The 24382-nt window shown below is 27.7% G+C and overlaps 2 protein-coding genes across 10 annotated transcripts; both read right to left on the reverse strand.

Annotated features, from left to right (window-relative positions):
- Positions 1–6250: 6250 nt before the first annotated feature.
- LOC107441832 (uncharacterized) lies at positions 6251–24347 on the reverse strand. Of its 9 annotated transcripts, none has more exons than XM_087163972.1 (11): positions 24208–24314; positions 23785–23853; positions 23179–23243; positions 20578–20634; positions 19517–19664; positions 16617–17667; positions 15394–15477; positions 10747–10885; positions 8014–8100; positions 7871–7923; positions 6251–6382 (listed from the first exon to the last, which is right to left on the reverse strand). In XM_087163972.1, exons 2-11 carry the CDS (start codon positions 23794–23796, stop codon positions 6276–6278), a joined length of 1803 nt encoding a protein of 600 aa, XP_087020098.1. In that variant the 5' UTR covers positions 23797–23853; positions 24208–24314; the 3' UTR covers positions 6251–6275. The 9 variants fall into 9 exon arrangements, with proteins under 9 accessions (XP_087020098.1, XP_071041769.2, XP_087020099.1 ...); XM_071185668.2 differs by lacking the exon at positions 23785–23853 and adding an exon at positions 18781–18832 and having other exon boundaries at positions 24208–24306; XM_087163973.1 differs by lacking the exon at positions 23785–23853 and having other exon boundaries at positions 24258–24347.
- LOC147809364 (uncharacterized) lies at positions 8555–9599 on the reverse strand. The gene is made up of 2 exons (XM_087163977.1): positions 9366–9599; positions 8555–9293 (listed from the first exon to the last, which is right to left on the reverse strand). The coding sequence occupies exons 1-2, from the start codon at positions 9457–9459 to the stop codon at positions 8665–8667; spliced, it is 723 nt and encodes a 240-aa protein (XP_087020103.1). The 5' UTR covers positions 9460–9599; the 3' UTR covers positions 8555–8664.
- Positions 24348–24382: the final 35 nt, after the last annotated feature.

The raw sequence follows: 24382 nt of genomic DNA on the forward strand, positions 1-24382 counted from the left end.
AAATCATTTTGTTTTTTTATCGTTAAAAAATCATTTTGTTTTTATCATTAAATGTTTTTTATCTTTAATTTATCATTACAATTTTTGCACAATGTTTGATTGCTCAAACATAGTGCAAAAACTGTAATACTTTATTCTTTAAAATGTTTTCAATTATTTCAAGACGAATTAGTAATAAATATTTGTCTTGCGCGAACACCGTGAACCGCGAACACCGTGAACACCGTGAACCGCGAACACCTCTCACGGTTAGCCTGATAGCAAGGGGACTCTAACCTATGATCCGTCTACCACTGAAGATACTTTACGTCAGTACTGTGGTCAGTGAAAGCTGGGTGAAGAATTCGAATCCCAACCGTCGCCGGGATTCAAACCCGGATCATCTCGTTGGAAGGCGAGTGCTCTATCCTCTGAGCCACCACGGCTCACTATACTATTATTGACGCATATGATGCTTAATTAATTTAGGTAACAGCAGTAATTGACACTATTGGCGTTATGGTAATTAGTACAGTTTTAATAGATAGCAAATATATTAATATAGGTACAAAAATACCAATGTCAGTATAATTAATTGGTACCTATTAATACTGTACAATTTTATAAAATATACAGTAGAAATAGATTTTTTACAACACCTCGAAAGTGATAAGTATCGGAGAAAATCGCTTGATTGTGGTAAATTTTGAGTATCATGAGTGGGTATTTCGAGCAACTGTATCATGTCAAATGATGCTGAATATGGTAAGTGTTTATTTTGATGGGATGAGCTACTTTTGCTTAACCTAATGGGATGTCTGCATGTAACCTAATGTGGGTATCTCCATCCCGATTGGTTGTTGAAACGTGGCATTTGTTTACGTTAGCAACTGTTCTTTCCATTCTATTTCGAGTAAGCCAAGTTCGTCAAGTATCAATTCTCTAAATTGACACATTCTATATTCTTAGACAAAGATTCTTTCCCAAGGATTTCAATTCTATCATTATATATTTCTTACTTAACACAAAGACAGGCGAAAAAACATGAAGAACATAAACAAACTAATCATGCATCGAAGTTGCCAGGTACACAAAACAAAAATCTATCACAATAACAATAAAATACATAAACAAATATTAAAGCTAAGTTAAGTAAAAGACCAATACGAGAAATAATTATAATTCAATTAATTCGATGTGCGATAAGGCGCTGTATTTAATTTACCATCAGTTAATTAACATTCGAAATTAAGTGGAGAAACTTAGCTCAACTTTAACGCCATTTTGTTTACAAACGATCAGCTGGCGCTGAACATCATAGGTCACATATGAGGGTATCCGTAATCTTCTTCTTGAAGCTACGGCTGCAAATCATAATTAATAAATAAATAATGGAATTATTTAAGCTTTATTATATGTGTCGATATATGTCTTTTAGTTTTGATCAACCTTTCGACCATAGTCCTGATTTAATTATTGAAACCATGCATTTCAGATATCTTACCCACATCATTGGAGATAAGAATTCAAATTCATAAAAAAAGGTTTCACAGAAAGTGTGTTTTTGTAGTTAATTTCGAAAGTTTAATACACCAATTGAATAACATTTCTAAGATGAGCTCTTTAAATGATGACAACTGCATCTTAGTAATTTTTATATGGAGTTTTCTTTTGATAAACGAATTTTGTAATTGTGTTCAAGAATATTTTGATTCACCTAAAAACTGCTCTAGTTATAGCGAAATACACGAGAAGTGAAATTAACATTAAGGAGGTTAAAACTCTCCTCCTAACCGCTCTCCTAACTAAACTAGAAGAATCATATTTTCCAGATATTTCGATATTATAATTATATTTTAATCGGCGTTGAACAGCCGACTCAATTCTGAGTTGACGACTAAAAATGTTCAACATCGCAGCCTTGTAATTGTAAACCCAACCCAGAAAACAAGGGAACTCCTGAATCAAGAATTCTAACCTATGATTCGTCTACCACTGAGGATATTTTGCGTCAGAACTGTGGCTAGTGCGAGCCGAGAACAAAATTCATACCAACCAGCCACACGGGAATTCGAACTTGGGTCACCTAATTGGGGGCGAGCGCTCTATCCCCTAAGAAATCCAAATCTGTAGAAAAAAGAAACTGCATGTTTATTTAGAGAAAAACATTTTTGTGTCTGACATCGTTGGTTAAAGTATCGCCTACACTAATGAATTAACATATTTGGAGTCACTCCTTTGGACAATCAAGATTAGTACTTAGTTCATTAAATCTGAATATTAAAATAAATATTATGGATTATGTCCTTTTTCTTAATTCCATTTAACACCGTTTTGTTTCACATCGCACCATTTTTAATTGGATTTTTTTTTTTTTTACAGTTCACTATTTGTATATTAAAGAGATAGCTTTCAAAATTTTGTTTTTTATTCCATTATAAAAGAAATAAAAAATTCTTATTTGTTCCACCACTAAAAATGGTTAACCTCTTATTGCATAGGGTGTTCGAAAATATCATTCCTTTAGCGTTTTCTGACAATATCTTTATTAAAAAGTTTGTGCAATAGCAAGATCTTGACATATCTGAAGTAAAACGAGTTTTAATTTATGTTTTAAAATTTATCTCTAAATTCTATTCCGAATTGACTTCGAATTTAACCATGTACATAAATACATAAGATTATTTCATTTTATCACTTTGTTATAAACAATTTTCTGGTCTTCTTCTAATCTTATTGTTATCATTTGTAAACACTATTCTACCTGAAACTTATTAAATTTTGCTCTTCTTCATTTGATAACATTCTAAGTTACAATGAAAAAGTGAATAGTACAGGTCGATAGTACAATTTTTTTATTCGGTTTATTAATTACTGTTTTCAGTGACCAGATTCGGTTTATTCGCTCTCGACTATTGAAAACATCCTTCAGTTATAATTTTCTTTAACGAATGTAATCATTCAAAATTTTGACCGCAACTTTTAATTACAAATGAAGGTCGTTATTGCAAAATGACCTTATCAACAGCTTTACAAACCACAAATCTTGGATTTCGTTGAAAAAGCTTTATACCAATGGGGAAAAAACAACAATTGTTTTAAAACACAATTACAAACTTTTTATAAATCAAACAGTTTTAAAATTTTTAAAAATGTTTATTGCTTTAAATAATTTTAAGAGTAAAAATTACAATGGAGATATAACCGTCGTAGAACAGCAGACTCAATTCTGAGTTTACGACTACAAATGTTCAACTCAGTAGCCTTGTAATTTTGAACCCAATTCAGAAAACAAGGGAATTCCTGGATCAAGTATTGGGAGAAAATGGCCTTCGTGGAGGACTTTTTGATGGAACTAACCCGTATTTGCGTTAAAGGGAGAGGAAAATTACGAAAACCTACCTAGGTCAGTGTGGTGGCAAGTGGACTTTAACCCATGATCCTTTGACCACTGAGGCTATTTTACATCAGCAGTGTGGTCGGCGCGAGCGTTCTGTGGTCTGAAGGATTTGTATTGACCAGCCATTGTTGGGATTCAAACCCGGGTTCACTGGCGAGAGCCCGGGTTCACTCCTGAGCCACCACGGCTCTCCAACCCTTGTATTGTAAAGAAGCGTCTGGAAACAGGAACATACGAATATAGCAGTACTGTTTTATAACTTTTTATATCGGAGCGTTTTAATTGATTCTATTGCCGAAGGTGGTGATGGTAGAAAGTAGTTATTTAACAATATAAAAGCATATCTTAATAAAAATTTTCGTTAATCTGTGCTACCGTAAAGTGCTCGACTTCGGGCGCAGGTCGTCGGGCTACCGAAGCGGGGTGCCATCCCCTCCGCAGAGGATCAAAATTGTGATGGCATGTCATAGGATCATCCTCCGGGATGTTTCCCAGACCGTCGCCAATAGCCCATTGTGCAGCTCTAGTGCGACGTAAATTAACAACATCAACATTAATAAAAATTTCGAATATCCTAACAAATATAAATACTTAATTTGTTATCTAATTGATAGTTCAAAGAGAAGAAAGATCCAATTCCAAAAGGAATTGGATCTTTTTCTGAGGAAGAATCTGATAGCGTCTGATTTCATTATCTCTTTTGGCAATGAGAAAAAGCTCATGTCTTATACTTAGATAACTTTTAAGCAAAAGTTTTACTGATCACTTTTTCAGATGGCCTTAGAAGCCACATAGAACAGAGAGCATACCATCATCTCAACAATAAATGAATTTATTCAATCGGCTGCATAGCCAGTGCTTTGAAGCATCAAAGGAAACGAATGTGTGGGTGCTTAGACCAAAAAATTCCAAAACCTTGGCCATTGTTACACCACCATGCATCATCACACGTGCTGATCAAAAAAATAGCTGCCAAATGTGGAATGAGTGGTTAACTAATATAGATTCTGCCCCATTAGAACTTGGAGAAAAAAATTTACTCTATAAGAGGTACATAAATCTATTGTTAATTTTTTTATTTGGAATAGAACAAAAAGAAACAACCACTTCATCGATAGCACTTTTTCTTTCATAAAATGGGATTCCAAAACCGGAAGGGTTTCAGGTAATTGGGAGCTAAGCTCTTAGCCCAATAGGGACGTAGCTTATTCAAAAAGAAAATTTCATTGCAATTTCTTCTTTTTTAAGATTTATTTTTGAGAACCAAGTTATTTATGTTTACCAGAATGAATTAAGACATATTCACACAGCACTATTATTTATACCGTCATAGACCAAAGGACGACATTTTTTGATAATAAATTATTTACTGCAATATACAAATTGCAGATTGACTGAAAAATGGCGAATTTTCGCTATTTGGCTACTGGTGATTGACTGAGAAATGGCAAAATTTCGCTGGTGATTGACTGTGAAATGAAGAACTTCCACTATTTGGTTACTGGTGATTGACTGTGAAATGACGAATCACCGTCATTTGGCTACTGGTGATTGACTGAGAAATGGCGAAATTTCACTACTTGGCTACTGGTGATTGACTATGAAATGAAGAACTTCCGCTATTTGGTTACTGGTGATTGACTGAGAAATGGCGAATTTTCGCTATTTGGCAACTGGTAATTGACTATGAAATGAAGAATTTCCGTCATTGGGCTACAAATGATTGACTGTGAAATGAAGAATTTTTATTATGCGGACAAATGTGCGTTAACAATTAAAATATTTTGATCTAAATTGGCGATATTTTAACAAATTTAAAACTTATTGAGCAATATTGAACCCCTAAGAATGCAATTTTCGACAATAATTATAAGAAAGCATAAAATTAAGAATAATCTCTTGAAAAGCACACATAGAAACCATTCATAATAGGAACGCACCTTTAGCAGCGTATGATGCCATTTCTAGTCATAGGTTGTAACGTGATTCTTCATGAACGCCCTACTTCCCTTTTATGTCTGTACTAATATTTATAGGACATCTTGTGTCTACATTTTTTGAATTTTTGATGTGACATGGTGGGTAAGACAATTTGTCTTAAGTTTAAGGAATGAGATTTATAGTTCCTAACTATACATAAAAAATGATGGTGTCATTTTTCACATTCATGGAACAGGGCGTTCCATAAATGTTATGGCAAATTTCTAGGGGGAAAACGGCACATCATAAGGATTAAGAATTGCATAGAACAGAGAGCCTAAATGAACGAAAATGTTGATATGGAGAAAGATAAGACAAAACGTCATACTTTAATGTTTTTCAGCAAATATCTATATAAGATTTTCCCTTATGTAGTGACAGTGAAAAGATTTGCATTAAAAAGGAAATTAATTTAATTTCTACTACTTATAATCTTTTTTTCAAAAAAAGCTACATAAGGTTGTATTATTTAGCATTTTCTTTTGTCAAAAAATAACAATTGAAATATTTTATGAAATAAACATTAGTCAGTCTTGTTCAACTGACACAAAGAACAGGTGCATATTTGGGCATATCAAAGGGTTAAATAAGAATGAAAAAAAAATAAAGCTATATTCTTTTAACAACATACCGGTAAACTGATAACAAGACATTTAAGATATGATTTCTTAAAACTTTGCTTAGAAGTAAAATTAGTAAATTATTTTAGTTCTTAGTAAAAAAAATATGTAAAGAAAAACTCACAAATAGAAATATATATTTATTTTATTTCTGACTATTGCTATATACAGAAAGTGCAATAATAAAAAAGTTTAAATATAATGTTGGATGTTACTTGAAACATAAGAGTGTAGTGTTTTTAATAATAACATGATATAAAATATGAAATAATTTGCAACAACTTTATTATTTTTTATTAATCATAAAAAAACTCATCATCACTATCTTCTACAGTTTTTTGACTAGTTTTTTCTGGGATACGAATTTCACCTTCTGAACCTGATGAAGTATCCAGACCTAAAACTTTAAAACAAAAACATAACTTTAAGTTAGGAATATTCAGAATTTTTTCAGATAAAGGGCTGTTCTATAACATAAGCATAATATAGACAATTTTAGATTCCCACTCCCCTCCTGACAAAAAAAAATATATATATATATATATATAAATTCATAAATTACCTTCCATGCATATGTGAGAAAATTGCAACAGCCCCGCTCTCCCGATTTTTACCTTTACTTTGACCTTTAATGTAGTAATCTAATTCTAAGAATTTTCATATTTAACTCAAATAAAAGATGTAACTTCACATAAAACAAATTTAACATTTTAAGTCATTTTATAAAATTGTGAGTAAATTATTCTTTAGGAATTTATGATTTTCTACTGGGGTCAAAACTCGTGACCACCGAAATTCTTTGAAGAAATTTTTTCAGAAGTAACATTTTTAATTTTTTATACTTTCGGTTTCCTTTTTAAAAAAAATAAAAATATAGGGATTTTAATGTCTTAAAAGAACATTGCTCATACCCTTTCTTCCTCTTGTCAGCAAAAATAAGCAAATCAGAAACACCTCCCCCTGTTAGTTGCTTGCATAATATTTGAACAGTCCCTTCAACAAAATGAAAAAAAATGCAAAATATTAACAAGTATCTAATGATTTTGTGTTCATAAATTTTAGGGAACTGATCAGAAAAAGTCATTTGGATCAAGAAATAATATCCACTGCTTCAATGAGGCACGCACACACACACAGATACACTAAACTTAAAGATCAGACACCTTCTTAACTTTGTACTAGCAGAATTTCTTCTCTTAAATAATTTTATACACTAAAATTGCAAGCATATTTGATAAAATCATAATCAAAACAGTCAAAAATGGTTTAATTTATTAAAAAATATCCATTTTTTATTCATAAATGGTTATATTATTTGATTATTTGCTTAGTTTCATTTTATTTCATTAAAAATATACAGGTAAACTCCCTTTTTGAGTTGTTTGACATTTGAGTCGTTTCATATGTTATACCGCTTCCTACGTGTCATTTTCTGCACGATCCGTGAAATTTGCCTATACCGATAATGTTAAATTATCCCGGTTTAATTGCTAAAGTTTGAGGAGAAAAATCGGAAACACTGAAATTATGTTCGAAATCAATATGCATGGAGTAGGCAGAAAAAAAATAATGTTTTGGAAGAAAAGAGGCATCACTGATAATATATACCATAAAACACCAGTAAGTATTGAAAAACAGAAAATTTTGAACAAAAGTTTGAACTCACCTTCTGTATAACCGAAAAATATTAAAAAATAAGGCTTTAAGAATTTCCTAGAGCATTATAATAAATTATAGTTTTTAGTCTCAATAACTTTGAAAAATCTACATTAACAAGGACTTAGATTTAAAAGTAATAAGCAAATTGCTTCCATCACTACAACTTTGCTATAAATGAGCCCACCTATATTTCTGTATTAATTTATTAAGCATATCTTATATATACTATTACCTTTTCTTGTACTTTTTGACAGTTGTTGGGATTTACCTAAAGATATTGATTTCCTGCAAAATGAAGAGAAAATAAGTGTGGAGGTTTAAAGCAATTTTTAGTCAATATGAAAATTTAAATAAAAATAATTAATCAAAATTCACCTTGGTTCACTTTTAGCTTTAGGTTCGGAAGCATCATTCTTGTGTGAATCATCAGGTTTTTCTTCCTGAACAGTAATAGTTGTTGGTCTGTAAAAAAATATAAAACGTTAATAATAAATCTAAACCAACATGACCTGTACAAAGTAATTAAACTTTTAAAACAACAAGTAGATAGTCTCAAAAATAGTATACATAAAACATTAAACGAAACAGTAAAAATATATATAAGTTGATTTGACCTGTAGAAAGTAGTTAAACTCTTAAAGCAATAAAAATATAATTTCAAAAGTAGTAACCATAAAAAATTAATGAAATGATAATAGTAATTTAAGCCAACTCAACCTGTAAAAAGTAATTAAATTCTTAAAGTAACATATATATAGTCTAGAAAATAATATGCATAAAACATTAATGAAATGGTAATAGTAATTCTAAGTTGACTTGACCTGCAAAAAGTAATTAAACTTTTAAAGCAATAAAAATATAATCTCAAAAACAGTAAACATAAATATTAATGAAATTGTAATAGTAAATCTAAACAGAATAGACCAAAAAAAATAATCAAATGCTTAAAATAATAAAATTATAGACTCAAAAATAATGAAAATAAAATACTGTTGTTGTTTCTAATCCCCAAGAGGTCCATCCCAATTAAATGTCCAGGAAGTCTAAAAACAGATGAGGTTTTGAAAAAACCTCGTCGATCTTAAATTCGATACAGTTTAGAATATGCTCGGGCGAAGCCTGAGCAGTCCTACATTTAGTGCAAAGTCCAAAATTCTTTTGCCCCTGAACATACGAGAGACACCTCAAGTGACCACTTGCAAAGCGAGACAAACAAGTCTGCTGGCTTCTAGGTCCCTCAAAAAGCAAGGCACTTCCAGGTCGTTTTCTGAAATACCAACTATGCGGAGGAGGAACCCTCCAGAGGTCCATAAACATTTTTTTGCACTCTGCAAAGACCTCGTTGAAAGTGGAAGGTAGATCTGGCTGTAAAGGTTCCAAAGAAGCATCTTTAGCCAGTGAGTCCGCCATCTCGTTACCTTTGATTCCAACGTGTGATGGAATCCATTGGAAGTGTACTCCAAAGTCCGCAGAGAGCCTGAAGAGCATCCCCAAAATTGAAGCCGCAGCCCTGTCTCCAACATTCATCCAGTTGCTATGGTGTTGGATTGAATATTTGCTATCCGTCAATATCCATATATGCTTAAAGTCAGGCTCAGCAATATTCTCAACATGTCTTAGGCCATTTTCAATCGCAATAAGCTCAGATCTGAAAACTGAGCAAAATTCAGAATTTCTAAATTTGAGACTCAATGTGTACGTGGGTGTTTTAATAAAAAACCCACTACCTGAATGACCTTCATCGCTCTTGCTGCCATCTGTGTATAGTTGTAAAGCATCTGATGGTATTTGGCTAATAGTTTCAAGAGCCATTTGTCTCATAAATTCTGGATTGTGTTTACTTTTATGGGCCGGGTACAACAGCTCCGTATGGAAATGGATACCAGAAAAATCAGTAACAGGGCTAAAACATGAAACATAAAATACTACTAGTAAGTAGGTAAATTTAACTTTTTCAGTAATTAAAATCTTCTAACAATAATATGGTCGCAAGAATAGGAAACAAAAAATATTAATGTAATGGTAAAAGTAAATCTAAACCAATTTTACCTGTAAAAAGTAATTAAACACTTAAAGCAACAAATATATAGTCTCAAAAATAGTAAAAATAAATGTTTGCCCATATATAATTAAATTTATTAGCATCAAAATTTTTCTTTGCCTTTTATTTATTTATTTATTTGGAATCCCAGAAAATACTGGAATTTGAGCAAAATTATAAAATGTTAATTAACCATCATATAAATATAAAAATTTTAAACCCAATTCAAATAAAACAAAATTAAAATTTTCAAAATTGAAAAAACTAATTCAGATATTATTTTAGCATAGTTAATATTTCAGTTATTAAATTTATTAATGCTCAGTGATAAAAAAATTTACATTTTAAATGTTTTATAATGAAAATTGAAGGAAAGTGATTTAAAATTGTTAATCCTTCCTTATTTCATAAAAATTCAATGAAATAATGAAGTTAATGAGTTGAATAATGAAATAATGAAGATAATGAGTTGAACTGTTAATATTATCACTGATACTTCGTATTAATAATTCTACATTGTAATGAATAAAAATTTAATACAATAAACATTTTTTTTACTACACAATCTTTGTGACCAAAGTGTGTCTTCTACATTTTTTTAATAAGCAACTATGTTAAGACTAATTAAGATATAAAGTTTCTTTCATGAATATATATTTTTAATTATTGGTTTCTGAAATAATAGAAAACGAATTATATTATTAATACAGTAGTAAGAAGAGTCAGTATATTGCATCAATTAAATATAACAACGTAAATTAATCAAAAAGCTAAAATTACAAGCCCTAAAAGAAGTTTGATTTTAATATGTGAGAAATTCCTGTCTCAGAATTAAAATAGAATTTTGTGGGTGAAATTGTTAAGAAGAAATAAATTTATCGTTGTTGAGAAATCAAAAAATGAAGTTGCTTAATATTTCTAGTTAAGTGTTCATAGATCCCTTTTCCCTTGCATAATGGCAATTTTGCTATCTAGTTTTAAAAAAAAAAAAAAAAAAAGTCATTACTATTTTCAAATTTTCACTCAAATTTTTCTCACACATTAAATAAAATCACAAATATACTTACACACTACTACTTTTTCTTGCAGCATTTGCTAGAGCTTTTTCAACTTCATCTTCAGATTCACTTTCTGAATATGTAATGGTTTTTTGAATTTTTTTAGTAGCAGACACATTACCTAACAAAGCTTGGTATGCAGCAGATTCTGATAAAGAAATAAAATTCCATTTTAAGTTACATTTTTTTATTTACATAATCTCAATTTAGCAAGTATATAGCTGAATTAATATCAAGGGTATAAATTCCTCTGAAAAAAATTTGTAATAAAGCTACATTATATCTAAAATATTATTATTTTTTTAAGTAAACTATCTGCTCCCTGACTAACACGGTTCTTCTTTATAGTAACAACATATATACAGAACTATTTTTTAACTGGAAAAAATAACTAGTGGTGGATAACAAACTAAAATTGAAAATGAAATCATTTTAATACCAGTTTTTTACTTTTCTGCAGTATTTACAGCCCTGTAATATAAATATGCTCAAATGATTTATTTAGCAAAATTAATCAACTCTGATTTCAAGTGTGTCACATAGGAGGATCAATCTACTAAACTATCTCAGCTGATGACAATTGCGTTTATTTTATTTATTTTTGTTTTCAAAGAAAAGATTATTTTCTTATAAAAGTTTTAAAAAAATGTTTTGATTAACTCTGAAAAGTTTATTTTAATCTAAAAAATAAAAATCTTTTTTTTTCTTTCAAAATTCTGGAATTACTGTTTTAATTATTTGTGTAATGTCTTACACTTGACATTCATAAATAAAAACAATTACATTTTCTGTTGTTTTTTTTTTTAATTTAACTTGATATGAAATACAGGCATCATCATCATTAATCATTTTAATTAAAATGCACTGACATTAAAATGAAGCAAACAACACTATTAAGTCTACGCCAAGGAGTTTTAAGATGACCATGAAAAATATTTTACATTAATGTACAAAAAATAAGCTTCATGTTTTGTTTTCTTTTGCTCCAAAACTATAAAAACAAGAAATAAAAACGTTTTTAAGTATCAAACCAACAAAAAATAAAAACAACTTGAAAATATTTTTATTTATATTTTTGTTATTATTTATTATTTTATTTATTTATATTCTTATTTATTATTTTGTAATTTATATTTTTGTTTCCTGACTAGTTGACAGAGCTTGGTATACACCATCTCAATTAATAAAAACTTGAATTATTGTATTATTTTATATCACAAGGGAACAATTTAAATAATCATTAGTGTGGTGTAGGACTGGGCGATATTAGAAATTATATATCGTGATATATCGTCAGTTTTGCATCGCGATATAGCGATGTATCGCGATATAGTATTTTTGAATTTCATTTACTTTAAGGCACAGAAAGTCAGATTTCTATCAAGATTTCATACGCATATTGATTTAAATCAATTTATAAATTTGAAAATATATATGTTTTGCTAAAGAAAGATATTAAATAAATTGACTAAGATGCACAAATCTTACTTAAAATATTTATTGAAAAAATGTGTGTAGATACAGAATGAAATATTTGCACTTCTTTATTGTTTATAAGGTATAAGCAGTCTTAATTTAAGTTAACCCCTAAAACACCCTTAATGAAAAAAAATATTGTTATTAAACAAAAGCTGATTTTAAAATTTCAAAATATATTTTAATTAAAATAAAAGTTAGATTGACTAAAAGCCGAAGTTTAAAATTAAAAATGTTCGAATTTTAAACTAAAAAGTAAACATAAGAATTGTAATAATTTCTTAAAATTTTCGTTCTCTGAAAGATTTCTCAGTTTAAAAGTAAAAAAGGAATTTTATAAAGATATCTTGCTGAAATTATTGAAAGAAAATTTAAAAAATTAAAAAAAAAGTTTGTTAAGAAATTCATTATACACTTAAAACAAAGTGTTAAAAATATTTTTTTTTTTTAAAAAAAGAAACTTTTTTTAACAAATCAATATTTGCTTGTACTATTATGCGTAAATAATTACAGAATTATTAAGTTCGATCGAAATGTTCAAATTCTTAATGAAGAAGTAAACACAAGTTTTGTTATATTTTCTAAAAATGATCACGCAAATAATAAAAGATTTCTTAGTTTAAAAATAAAAAAATTAATGAAAGTGAAATTTATCAATATATTTACCTAACAGCATAGGAACAAAATTTAAAAAATAAGTTCGTTAAAAAATTATTTGTATGCTTAAAACAAAGAGCTAAATAAATTTTAGAAAAAAAATGCTTCCTAAACACTATTTTTATTATTATTTCATATAAATAATTAAATTAAATTAAATAATGAACGAACGAAAAACAAAGTAAGGCAAAGTTTCTTAATTAAATTCTTAAAAATAAAAACAAAAGAATTGTGATATTCGGTAATATATTTAGCTAATTAACTAATAATATAAAACGAAAATTAAAAAAAAATAATGATTTTACTCTCTAATAAAACGAAGTAGCAATTGATAAAAAAAAAAAAGAAATGAATAAAATTCGCAAACTTTTCAAATTCTTTTGAACAAATAAAGTTTACTGACTTATGTCCAAAAAATAAGTTTTGTTTTAACTTTATTTCTAAAAATAAAAACAACTCAAGATTTATAAATTTAAAATCAGTAATAGAAGCCCATTAAATTATTAGAAGTTTTATCCGAAAGGTTTTTAATAAATTAAAAGAAAGTAAAAAAATAACCTAACAAATTTATTTACTTTGTAATTTAATTCCTTATGGGTGCCTTAAATTAGATTTCCGATAATTTTCACATTTAAAAATATAAAAAAAGTTTTGTCAGAAAATAAATAAAAAACTTATCTAATTAATGAAGAAACTTTTCTTTGTAAATTCTTTTCAATAATAGATTGCGTTCAGAACAAGGTTACGACGGCGATCACGAAGTTAATCCCATTGAAAATAATGTACAAGAAACGATTTCAAATCGCGAAGGTGCGAAAACGAACATGTGATGTAACGATATAAAGTCTCAAAAGTGATTCTGATTCTACCGCTCATCAGTCAAGGCCGTCTCAACATAACGAAACAATATCGTCTTCCACAGCGCGAGTTGGCATCGGAACGTAAGAGAAAGTCCTTGCGTGTATCGCTATATCGTCTTCTTCACTCGACGGCTTAAATCAGATTTCTGATGCATCGCTTGGAATGAAAGTTGCTGTATCGGTTTGCCGATATAGGCGTTAAATCGATATGTCGCGATATATCGATTTATAGCCCAGTCCTAGTGTGGTGTTATTCATCCATTGTTGTGTGATGTTGTTCATCCTTTTAATTTCTTCATATTATTAAGTATTTTATCCAATATGTTTCATCCCCACAATCTTGCATTTTCGGTAAAGAAATCTTGGGCAGTTTGTAGATTATTGTATTTATTTATATAACAAGTAATTAATTTCAATAACTATTACAGTGGTGTTATTAAATGATGCTGTTCATCTATTTAATTTCTTTATCTTATAAAGTATTTTGTCCAATATGTTCCATCCTCACAATCTTATCTACAATTTTATGTCAAGAAATCTTTAAACATTTTTAAATTTTTTAGAATAATTGTACACGTAATTGCAGCAATTATAGCTCAAAACAAATGATTTCCTAAACTTATTCTTAATTTGATGTTGGCGATACTAGTATCGCCAACATCAATAACAAGAACTTGTGTAATTGTATTGTTTATCTAAGAGTCTTTTCCTCTGAAGCTCATGACTAGAGATTTTCTTCTTCTTAAGATGCATAACTTAATTTGATTTCCCTCAAATGTTACAGTTACAAATTTCCAGAATAAATAAGCTCAATGCTTTAAACTTTTAAGTCCAAATAAATTATTTATTAGTGTCGTAGATGATTTAGGCAATGAATACAGTTTGGAAAATATATCCTTAGAATGATATGATTTGGACAATATATTTATCCTTGAAATGAAGCCAGTGAATTGAACTTAAACAGTATCGGTACTATTGATTTCTAAATTAAAATTCAGAAAGTTTTAAAAATTACTAGAAGCGAACTTTAAAATTTGTTTAAACTTGTTTAATATTATTAAAAAATAATATTTAAAGAAAAGGAGCATCTAGAAAATGAAAGCAGTAACCCTTTGCTCTATTTCACACTTGAGACATATTGCACAGTTTAAATACTTTTTCAGCAGTACACAGTGCTATAGCTAAAAAATTTAGTGATAAAGCAAAAGTAAGACACAAAATGATAAGTTTTATATATTCTGGAAAATTTACTCCTGCGTAATAATCACAAAATTTAAATGCAAGATTCCATAGACATCCTAACCGGCTTCATGACAACAAAATATTTGCCTGTCAAAAGAATAACTTTAAAATCATTAGGACATAAAAAAAAATTACCATTAAAAAGTAATTGTTTTTAAGAATAGCTAAATTAGTAACTTCCTACTGAAAAAGCTATTACTTAAATATTTTAATAATAGGTTTCCTAACATACTAAATTGTTAAATAGAATTGGAAAAAAAGAACTCACATGTTTGTTTCATAAATCATAATAGGAATTGCAATATAATATCTAAAAAAAACTCTTTAGTGACACAATTTGAATGAAACTTATCTGTAAACAATTATCTTATAACAATTATCAACAAATACAATTTATAATTAGTTCAAAAGCTACCGATACCTTTTAAACGTTCTTTTTCATCAAAACTATCTGAATCTGATGGAGCTGATGCAGTATCCGAATAAGGAGATGGTGATGGAGCCCCTGAATGAAAATAAAACATGTTTTACATTTTTATTTAAAAATGTCTATTAAAATATATTAATAAATGCCTAATTGCTTTTGTATGATTATTTTCATAAAAGTATTAAAAAGTATTAGTGTTTTAGCTATATTGATTTTTTTAGAAAAAAGAAAGAAAGAAAAACATTGTATGGTCAACTGCATAAACAGCAATGCATTTTTAAAAAAATAGAAGTCATAAAGTAAGACGAGTTTTTGAAGGTAAATCTATTTATAGTTTCCGGCTATTGATATGATTTCTAAAGCTGGTTTCTCTTAGTTTGCTAGTTAAAAATTAGTTTGAAGATTCAAATCTTCACCTACCACTACTTGGGTCAGAATTTGATTCCCTTTGCTAAAGGCTCGGCATCTGGGCAGATTTAATTTGAGGTTAATACTATAAAATAATACACATAAATAAACATTTTCGTTGTATTAATAAAGTTTGTAAATATATATAAAAAAAATATAAGAACAGGGATCCCACTCAATTTCAGAAAAAAAATTCCCTGACTTTTCAGGTATATCAGGTATATTTCAATGAAAATCAATGCCATATTTTATCTATACCATGCAATTTTTCTTCAGAAAACTTTGATTTCTTTTTATTTGTAATGCCAAACATTATATTTCAGGAGCAATAACATATAATGGAATGAGAATGGAAACATAGAAAAGCTTCACTAAAAAGTAGAATTTTATAAAATAATTGTAGTAGAAGTTAGAATTATTTAACTCGAATTTCAATAACTGATTACTGTTACTGACAATTTTAAAACTGGCTATTTTCCAGGTATGATAGGGTTATTTTTAGGTTTTTTGTAAAATATTGCAACTTCTCCTGCTTTTTTAAGAGTTACAATAAAATTCCCTGAACATTCCAGGTTTTCCTTGTTTTCCCTGACCCGTGGGAGCCCTTAAGAAGCTCCAATTAATAGGAATTTAAATACAGAAAGAAATGATGTGTAAATAACAATAAGGATCGATAAATCTAGTAGAATATGCTCTTCTCTAAAATTACAATAATAGTGCTAAAATTTAGTTTAGCTACAATATACATACAAATATATTTTTATTTTGAAATGCTATATAACAACAAATTACATGGATCAAAAACTAACCTGCGATGCTGATAGGTGATTCACTTCCTTTATCACTCAAGATATCTTGTTTTAAAACGTCACTTTTTATTAGATTATTCTTTAAAGTTGTTATTTCTCCTTCAGATTCAATTTGAGAAACATTTAGAGGCACGGAAAGAGCACTTAAATCACTAACCACAATACTTGTAACTAAATCAGAGTCTTTGTTTTTTTCAGAAAGTGCAAAATCTTCCCATACTACACTAGAATGCAAATTTTTATCGGTTTCTTTAGCATCAGAGCTTAAAATATTAACTGTTTCATTCAACATCACATCAGGAACAATTTCTTTGGAATCAGTTGTAGTGGGGGTGCCTGTTTTAAGATGTTTATTTATTCCCTGATCAACATTTTCTTTGTAATCAGTTGCTACAGGAATATCTGTTATAAGTTGTTGATTAATTTTCTCATAAACAACATTTTCTTTATGTTCAATTACAGTGGGAATATTTGCATCAGCAGTAGTGTTGATTTTATTTTCAAGAGACCCAGCATTTAGTGGTACAGGTAGTGAGATATCTGTAGAAATAGTTTGATATTTATCGTGCAAAATTTCTTTCTGAACTGGAGGTTCTTCAGGTATTTTAGGAAGACTGTGAATAACCACTGATGGTTTTTCTTTATTTATCTCCTTATTTGAGTTCAAATTTCTTTCATTCTTATGCATAAAATCATTAAGTGGTATAGTCATATCAGAAACAACATCACGTTCAACACCTTCAATAGGCAGACTTTGAAAAGATTGCACAACTCTATTCAAAGATTCATTTGGAGATAATGATTCATCGAGTCTTAAATTAGATGACACAGTCAAGGGGAATTGACAATTTTCACAAAACATAAGATCAGTTTGAGTAAAAGCATGTTCAACAACTCTTTGCTTTGATGATACAGGTTGTTTTGTATTTAAAAAAGTGTCATTTGGTGTATAATCGGTTTTTAAGGCATTTGACGGTGTGTAATCATTGAAAGATCTGTCATAAGTATTACTTGAGTAAGGCCACATTGGAGTTTTTGAACTCATAGATAACTGAAAGTTAAAAAAAAAATATTTTAAAAATAAATATAATAATTTTAAAATTAACTTTCAAGATTAAAATATAAAACAAATGAATTTTATCTCATACTCTTCATAACCAAGGTATATATATTAGCATTTACAAACATTTAGTTATTTTCCAATAAATCTGTTTTAAAAATTCTTATTGAATTGTGTAATAAAATATGCACAGAAGCATAAACTCTCAAATTAAGACACATATGAGGTAAGATAGATGCTGGATTTATATGCCATATTTGTATTAAAATTCAACAATCAAAAACTTCATAAAAACCATTTTTGAAGTAAATAAAACCTGAAACCAATGAACAATACCGAAACCTAAGAAATAACACAGATTGATAAAACATTCTAAATATTATGTGGAGTAAGACTGCAACAAATTAATAATATAGAAATAACCGAAATATTAGTTTAGAAATAATACTAAACTAGATCAACAAATATATAATTATTTGAAAATAAGATAATAGAAGTGCACTAAAATGAATAAATAATTTCTTTGTAAATGAAAATAAACATGCTTGACCCTAAAAAATCATTACAATATTGAGTGCAAAGCATTGACAACTGATTGATTGAATTGAATGACTAAATTCTCCATTTCAGTCATTTACATTTCTTTGCAGTAATTGAAGATTCAATCAATTAGAATTAAGAAGAAATCTAAAAAATTAAGCTACAAGATTCTAAAAAAAAAGCATTGCGTAGTTTCTTCATTAAAGACACTTTATTATTTCTTTTTTTTAATATTGCTTTTCTTATTAAAAACATTTTTTAAAAGAAAGTATATCTTAATTATCCACCATTATAAATAAGTGACTTATTGATTTTAGAAGTATTTGGGAGCTTAAAAATTTAGTACATCCAAGCAATTATGAAATGAGCTCCCAATATAACTGAAAGCAACCTCATGGAAAGCTCATCTTGTGATTGCCAGAGAGAAAAAATTTTAATAGGCTGATTTAAATCTGAAATATTCAAATCCAAATAAATGTTTCATAATCTTTTTCTGCCTGAATAAATGATTATTTGTAAAGAATACAAAGGAAGAAAGAAGAAAACTTCCTTAGATTGCTTTACAAAATGAAATCTTCCTGCCATGGGCATCATGAATAGATATCAAGAAAAGCGACTGCAATGAAAAAATGAATTATGGTTTCAATGCTCTAATAACTTTCTAACAATATACACTTTCAGCCAGATATGATTTAATGAATAATAATTAATTAATTACACAATCACATAATCTAGTTAATATAGAAAGAATCATGAATGTTTACTGCAGCTTTGAGGTCAAAGCCAGGGGTAGAGGATTTGTGTCAGACATATTTGCCTGGTGATTATTAAAAGCTGCATATTTTCTAATAAATCCATATTAAAATCCAAATTCCTCTCAATATTGAAATGTTAATTAACGCTTTAAAAAACAATAAGTAAATAACACTAAAGCAATTTAATGCACATAGCTATTGGTTAGGTTATCATCTATAAGAAATAGGTTTATGAAGTATTAGTCAAACGTCCTTTCTTACTCTTTTATTGCGAGCAAGCGATTTCCAGAAATGTGCATGTCTGACTTTTTTGAGTGACATAGTTGTTTTATATGAAAAGCACAATCCCAGAGTCAACCTTTGAACTTCCCTAACATTTTTATCACATCATTGTTTCTTTTCAAAACGTCTTGTATAATGCACCAAAATATAAAAAGCTAGTAGGTTTTAAATACATTGCAGAATTAGAATTGAAAGAAAATTTCTTAACTATAACAAATCATTGGATAAAAATAATAAAAATGCATTAATAAAACAATGCTTACTCTCAATGATTCTAGTTTTCGTAGATTGGCTGTTATACTTTCAGTATGCTGATCTAGTTGCTCCATTTGGCGCATTAATCCAAAGTAATCTTCTTCATTTTCCTTTTCTCTTTTATTAAGTGTTTCAAGATACTTTTGTGCAGGCTCACTATGCAAAATTTGAAAATAACAATCAAGAAAAAATTTTACACAATAATGATAAAAATTACTATAAATAGAATGCAATTTACTATATTTATGTTTTAATAGCTATGCACAAAAAATCTCAGCAAATAGATAAAGATAAATAACTTTTCAGAAAACCTAACAAATAGTTCAAAATATGCATTTAGTTTCTGTATTTTTTTAGCAACAGATTTGCCAAAGGTGTAAATCATTTATTTTATTTTATGAAGCAAAAAATATTAAATAATTTACCAACTTAAAATTAAGAATCCCCCCCCCACACACACAGTGCAAAAACACTTGAATATTCATTTTGCAAAACATTTTTATGAATTATAAACATTTTTATAAATAATAAATTAAATGAAAAGAATTCTGAAAAACTGCTTTATTGATTAAAATTCAATATTTATTAAATACTATTCATAGTTTATTTCAGTATTAACAAAATTTATTTTAAACAATGATTATCATTAACTTACTTATTTCATTAAAATACTTATTTGTATTTCAATCCAGAATAATTTTTCATTAATGTGCAGCTTCATAATACTGAAACCAAACAGCATATTGTGAGGCAAGATGCACATGAATAATAGTAAACACTAAAGAAATGTAATTTGATGTAAGTGAGGGAACATTTTCTTCAAAGAATTTATTTACATTTCTTTTTAAGAAAAATAATAAAATGATTTTTAAGGACTGAAAACTCAAAATAAGTTTTCATCTTTTTTTTTTATGAAATTTCTTCATTTTCTTAGAAAAACAAAATCATCTGAACTTTCTTGATATAAGTTTAACGACATTAAAAAAAACTTGGCAAGCTTATTTTATAAGAGTTCTTGAGAAATTATAAAATGCCAATTTTGAGAAAATTCAACTCTATAAATATTTACTTGAGATATTGAAAATGGCTTTTAGCTGCTATCTCAGCATTCAGATACTGAAGTTCTCTGTTAAAAAAAAAATTAAAAAATAAAATTAAAATATTTTGATATATATCAATAGCTTAATCAATACAAAATTAATATTGAATAAATGAAACATGAAATATCAGACCCAAACAAACAGTACTATTAAACAGCAATTTTATATAAATATATAAAGCAGAAAAATTACATGAAAAATTTAAACAAAAGAGCTTGTTACAAAACTAATGATTTATTAAAATTAAACAATTAAGATAAAGAATGTGATCCTACATAACATTTAAAATAATTCTGTAACAGAGATTTGTTTTTGTTAGAGGGAAAAAAAGAAGGAAAAATGCTTAGAAAATCTAAATTTCTTCAAGTAAACAAAAACATTTTTTTGAATAATTTTTTCTTCTGAGAGTTAACAAGTTATTTTTCCTTGAGTTTTCAAAGTTCCCTCTGAAGTGCAGAAACATAGTGTAAACTTGAAAAGACTTCTATAATAGTTGAAGACAGAAAACTGTTTTCCGGAATCCAAAATCAAAGATTTAAAGGTTAAGCAGATATTGAATGGCGGAGGTTGTAAAATAGTTAAGTACTTGAAAAAAAAACATTTTAGATTTCAAGTGTATCAAGAGAAACTCTTAAGTATTGGCTGATAATGTTCTCATGTCACATGACCAATTTTGGACGGAAAGAAAACATGGTTTATTACTATGACTTAATGTTTTTCTTTGGATTTCCATTATTCCATGGCTATAGGCAGTTCATTTTGTGGTCAAGGAAATGCAATTGAGAATTAAATTAAACTCTTTGGCAATTTTAGTTCACTCTTAATTATTAACCTTAACTCTCTGAGTTTCAATCTTAGCTTTCTTTCAAATTTCATGTAGTCATGTAGTCAAATTTCATGTAGTCTGCAGGCTTTCATGTAGTCAAAAAAAAATAATAATAATAGTTTTATTTATGCTATTTAATGGGAAAGTAGTGGAAAGCAGGAAAATTCAGAATTGAAAGAACAAAAAGAAGAAGAAAAAGTAAAAGAGAAAGATTTTTGTTTTAAACTAGGTTTTTTCAGTTTAAAACGGGTTTTCTTTACTTTTCTTGAAAACAAGAAGTAAAATAATATTAATAATCAAAAAAAAAAAATTAATTATAGCATATAAGTTAAAAAAGAATAATTGAAAAATTTGATTTTGCTTATTCTTTACTTTAAAGCTCCACTTAACATGCAAATAAAAATTTAATGCCAAATTGCTACATTAGTAATGCATGAAACAGAGTAAGTTCCCCTTTGCTTGTCAGTAATGCATGAAAAATGTCATAATTCAACAATATTTACTGTCATAGTTTAACAGTTTTCAGTGCATAACATTAATATTAATTTACTGTATAAAATGAACATTTTTTTTTAAACTTTATTTAAATCAAAATAAATTTTGAGGACAACATGAAAAATTTAAGATAATATATTTTGCAATTTAAAAATTTCTTGAAAATAATAGAATAGTGAAAAGAGTTAAAAAAGTAAAATTATATATTATATATATATATATATATATATATATATAAAACATATATATATAATAATAAACACATTATAATAATCAACATATTGCCGGGAAAGGCAAAAACATAAACATTGTATTTTGAAAACACATAATCACAGAATCATACAGAATCATAATAAAAACATGATGCATAAATACAGTAAAAATTTGTTTGCATTGATAACAGAAAAAAATATTTAAAAATCTTTCAACTCAATATTATTTCTTCAACATTCTTTGAACTCAACATTATTTAACTAATTTTGAAAAACTATCAAAACTAGAAGTTGATGATGGTATGTTTTATTTTAAGCAATTGTTAAGATTTAACTTTAAATTTGATCACATCAATTCATTTATTTTATATAAATATTTACAGAAATGAAATGAAACATAACATTTAAAAACTATGTATTAATGTTAATAATATTTATTGGCACTTATTCAAATTAGTTATTGAACTCAGAATTTAAAATATTTTTAAAGAAAAATGTGCTTTATTTTTTTTTCATTTGGTTACATTTAAACTAAAAGTTATAAAAATAATAGAATAATAAATAAAAAATAGAAATAATAGAAAAAAAATAATAGAAATTTAAATAATTGAAAAAATTATTTTCTTAAAAAAAAAATTTTTTTTAATGCATGCCTGTTTTTTTTTTTTCCTTGAAAAAAATAGAAAAAACATTTGGTTTAAATTGATCAATTTTAGGAGAATTTAAATGTAACTTGGCCAGAGGTTAAATGCTTGGCATGTTATATTGTTGTTTTATAAAAATCACATTAAGACACCAGGTTCTGTAAACAGCAAGTAAAAGTAATTATTATCAATTAATGATGTGATTTTTTTTAAAAACTTAGTATTTATTTCATTGTACTAAAAGCTCAGAAACTAAAACCTGGTTAGAAAATTTATGCACAGGCAGTTTCAGATAATTCTAGCAAACAGAACTAATTTCCATACACAGAAGAAAACTGAATTAAAGAAAAAAATAATTTGAAATATTAAAAATTACTAATTGAAAAAAAATACCGTTTTTGAAATTCTTCAAATAAGTCTTTCGTTTTTTTATAAAAATCTGACGCCATATTCAATGTCTGAAAGGAAATATAACAAATATTAGAAAACAAGAACAGAAAACTCAAAAACTAGATAATTATATAAATGGCATAACAATATTTTACAGCAAAGTTATTTACAATGATTTGATCAATGTTCATACAGTCAGTGAAAGTACAGTCATTTGATAGTGAAATTTTCCAAATTTCACAAACAAATTACTTAACAAACGAATTATTTAAAAAAAATGAAATGAAATCACTTGCAGTTACAGATGACAAAGTTTAAAATTAATGGAAGTTTTCATTCGTCGATAAAACCTCTTAGATTAATGCTACATGCATCTTTTCCTTCTATATTAACACATGCTTATTCAAGTTAATGGATTTTCCATTTTAATTTCAAGAAATGAAAGTGCCAACAATCAAAAATAAAGTTTTATTTCATGAGAGATCCTTTTTATTGACGGTAAATTTTATTCATGAATTCGGTTTTCATGACGCCAACACGAATGGCATTTCTGCACCAAGAGAAAATGACACTGATTAAAATTAAAATCCTTTGCGAAAAATCATGTACCTTGGATAACATTTTGAAGTGAATGAACGTAACCCCTAAAAAGACCAACTTCCATTAACGGCCATTTTACTATTGAATAGAGAGTATAAAAAAGATTAGTATGAAAAGACAACAAATTATCTAGAACTTTTTTGCGCCAATCTTAGCATAAAAAAAAAACGTAAGAAGTAAGGAGCACTGAATAGTAAATTTTTATTAACGTTACATCGTGCCAAAAAAACAGCATGGACTGAGTATATATAGAAAATCAAAACAAATGAATAAAATTAGCGAATGCATATTGTATTTAACAATAAAATTCTTGAACAAACAAATTTCAGATCAAAAAGTAAAATTAATTTCAAACTCATCAAAGGTTTGAAAAAAAGAAAATTTAATGATCCATTTTAAAATTAATAAATTTTAAGTTGAATTCCAACTCACAGCTAAAATCGAAATATGGTACAAAACAAAAAAGATAAATTGCAGTGTACTTTGTTTAAATCAAAGAGGATCTTTGTTTACATCCCACAGATCTAGAGGAACTTTTCCTGCTACTTATTTCTTTACATTGAAAGATTGGTATAAATGGTTTAAATTAAAAAAAAAAAAATTAAGG

This window comes from Parasteatoda tepidariorum, chromosome 5, assembly GCF_982258835.1.
Source record: "Parasteatoda tepidariorum strain Cologne lab strain chromosome 5, Ptep-v5.0, whole genome shotgun sequence".
Taxonomy (NCBI): domain Eukaryota; kingdom Metazoa; phylum Arthropoda; class Arachnida; order Araneae; family Theridiidae; genus Parasteatoda; species Parasteatoda tepidariorum.